Source organism: Siphateles boraxobius, unplaced genomic scaffold (genome assembly GCF_051911475.1).
Source record: "Siphateles boraxobius isolate OS27281-9 unplaced genomic scaffold, OSU_SipBor_1 240, whole genome shotgun sequence".
Classification (NCBI taxonomy): Eukaryota; Metazoa; Chordata; class Actinopteri; order Cypriniformes; family Leuciscidae; genus Siphateles; species Siphateles boraxobius.
This window is the reverse complement of record NW_027508856.1, coordinates 700,001-702,500: the sequence shown is the minus strand read 5'-3', so window position 1 is coordinate 702,500 and position 2,500 is coordinate 700,001. Positions and strand designations below refer to the sequence as shown.

Below are 2,500 nucleotides of genomic sequence, written 5' to 3'. Positions count from 1 at the left end.
TATAAATGTAACCCTTATGCAGCATGATGAAAATATGACATTAAAACTAGACTAAAATGGCCAAAACTTGACTGAATGAAAACAGGGCAAGTTTGACTAAATAGTACAAAACATTTTTTGACACAGGACTAAATGTACAAAAAGCTGACAAAATGAGCACTCCGTGTGTGTGTGTGTGTGTGTGTGTGTGTGTGACTCACGTCCTGGTTGCTCATGTCCCAGTAGGGTCTCTCTCCGAACGACATCACCTCCCACATGACGATGCCGTAGCTCCACACGTCTGACGCGGACGTGAACTTGCGGAAGGCGATGGCTTCGGGAGCCGTCCAGCGGATGGGGATCTTCCCGCCCTGAGGAACACACACTCTTCATCACTGACGCATCATCACTGATCCTCCACATCAACAAACAAACGCTTTCTGAGATCCGGCCATTTAGCCCGGCAAAAAACGCAGAACGACTTAAAATTGACACTTTAGTTAGATAAAGAAACATTCGTGAAATGTTATTAATAAAAAGCGTTATTAGTGCAATAAGAAAATTGAATCCATTCTGGAATCGGATACTTGTTGTAAAATTTAAATCTTGATTCCTCTGTGTAGTTCAATACGACTTTAAACCATTCGAGCACTCGAGAGTGTGTGTGTGTGTGTGTGTGTGTGTATCAGTATACTGGATCAGTGCAGCTCTTAAAGTGACAGCACTAATATTCCTGCCGTCTCTATAATAACACTAACCACACAACAGAAGAATGAGAACATTCACTCGTTCTTCACTGAATAACTTTTGTGACTATATTTGTGATGTATAATTTATTTATAAAGTGCAGTTTTTTTGTTTCTGAACCTGAAAATCTTAAAACTGTTTATTTCAATCATATCTTTGTTCAGTTGTCTCTATTTGTTGCGACTGCTAATTTTGTATTTGTTCTTGTTTAATTACTGAGCGTTTACTTAATGCTTGAAGTTTATATTAGTTTGGCTAGTTGTTCTTCTATGGTGTTTTTAAACCTCAGGCAAACGTTCCCTGTGTAAGTGTCTTTATCTGCTGATTTCTGTTCATGATATTCAGATACAATTACATGTTTTAGATAAGAGTAAATGTGAATATCTAAGTTTGTTTTTTTACCTTATTGGAATCGATAAGCAGAATCGGAAACGTTAAAATTCAAACGATACCCAACTCTAGCAATAATCCATGAAAATAACTTGCGTGTGAAAGAAGTGACGGACACACACCTGAAGCGCTCAGAAAGCTGACTGTCACATGCATGAATGATCAAATACACACAACTATGCCAAATTGTCTATTCTGTGGCAAAAATCACAAACATTTTGGTATCTTAATAAAAAAAAACAAGCACATTTTCTGTAAAAATTCTGGAAATCACTGCCAATAAATCATTTTGATTGCAAAAAAACAAGAAAGTAATATCCTAATTATAAAATAAACATCACAAATTTTCAGCCAGAAATCTGGAAATTACTGCCAGAAAAGCAGTAGATCAGAACCCCCGTCTGCAGACGTGATCAGTGTGTGGTGGAGTGTGTGTGCTCACCAGAGAGCTGGTGTAGGTGGGGTCGGAGGAGTTCTCCGTCAGGAAGCGGGACAGGCCGAAGTCCGACACCTTACACACCAGGTTACTGTTCACCAGGATATTCCGGGCCGCCAGATCCCGGTGCACGAAGCTCATCTCAGACAGATACTTCATCCCTGACGCGATCCCACGCAGCATCCCGACCAGCTGGATCCCGGTGAACTGACCATCGTTCAGCTGAGGAGAGAGACACGCGTGAGCACACACACACACACACACACACACACACACACACACACACACACACACACACACACACACACACACACACACACACACACACACACTCACCCGCAGGAAGGAGTCGAGCGCCCCGTTCTCCATGTACTCGGTGAGGATCATCACGGGGCAGGAGGCGGTGATCACTCCCTCCAGGTGGATGATGTTGGGGTGCTGGAACTGGCCCATGATGGACGCCTCGGACAGGAAGTCCCGCCTCTGCTTATCAGTGTATCCTCCCTTCAGGGTCTTGATGGCCACGCAGCCCTCCTTCCTGCCCGGGACCCGCAGCCGGCCCCGGCACACCTCCCCGAACTCACCTGCGCATATGAGGAGGATCACATTCACACGCGCACAATGGAGAAACCCGAGAGGAGCTTTCATCAGGTGTGTGTTCTATATTACTGCTGTTCACGCGGGAAACATGAGACTCGTGCCACACCTGCGCACAACAATCACACACACACACACACGGTTCTCACCAGCGCCAATCACTTCCTCGATTTTGACAAACGACACGTCGATCTCTTTGGCAAACTCTCTCACAGCCTCGTTAGGATCCTCGTATGTGAACGGATCGATGTAGACTTTAATCCCTGTGAGAAACACACACACACACACACACACACACACACGCACACACGCACACACATGGGTTATTAATCTAAAAACATAAAAATACAT

General features: G+C 44.2%; 1 protein-coding gene across 1 annotated transcript in view; it reads right to left on the bottom strand.

Annotated features, from left to right (window-relative positions):
- Positions 1–2,500, bottom strand: part of ephb4b (eph receptor B4b) — a 51,007-nt gene that overhangs the window by 12,348 nt on the left and 36,159 nt on the right. Inside the window, exons 11-14 of the mRNA XM_077241857.1 lie at positions 2,299–2,412; positions 1,889–2,136; positions 1,559–1,774; positions 201–350 (exon numbers count right to left, since the gene is read on the bottom strand). Coding sequence (XP_077097972.1) covers positions 201–350; positions 1,559–1,774; positions 1,889–2,136; positions 2,299–2,412 — 728 coding nt within the window. The remainder of the gene's footprint in view (positions 1–200; positions 351–1,558; positions 1,775–1,888; positions 2,137–2,298; positions 2,413–2,500) is intronic.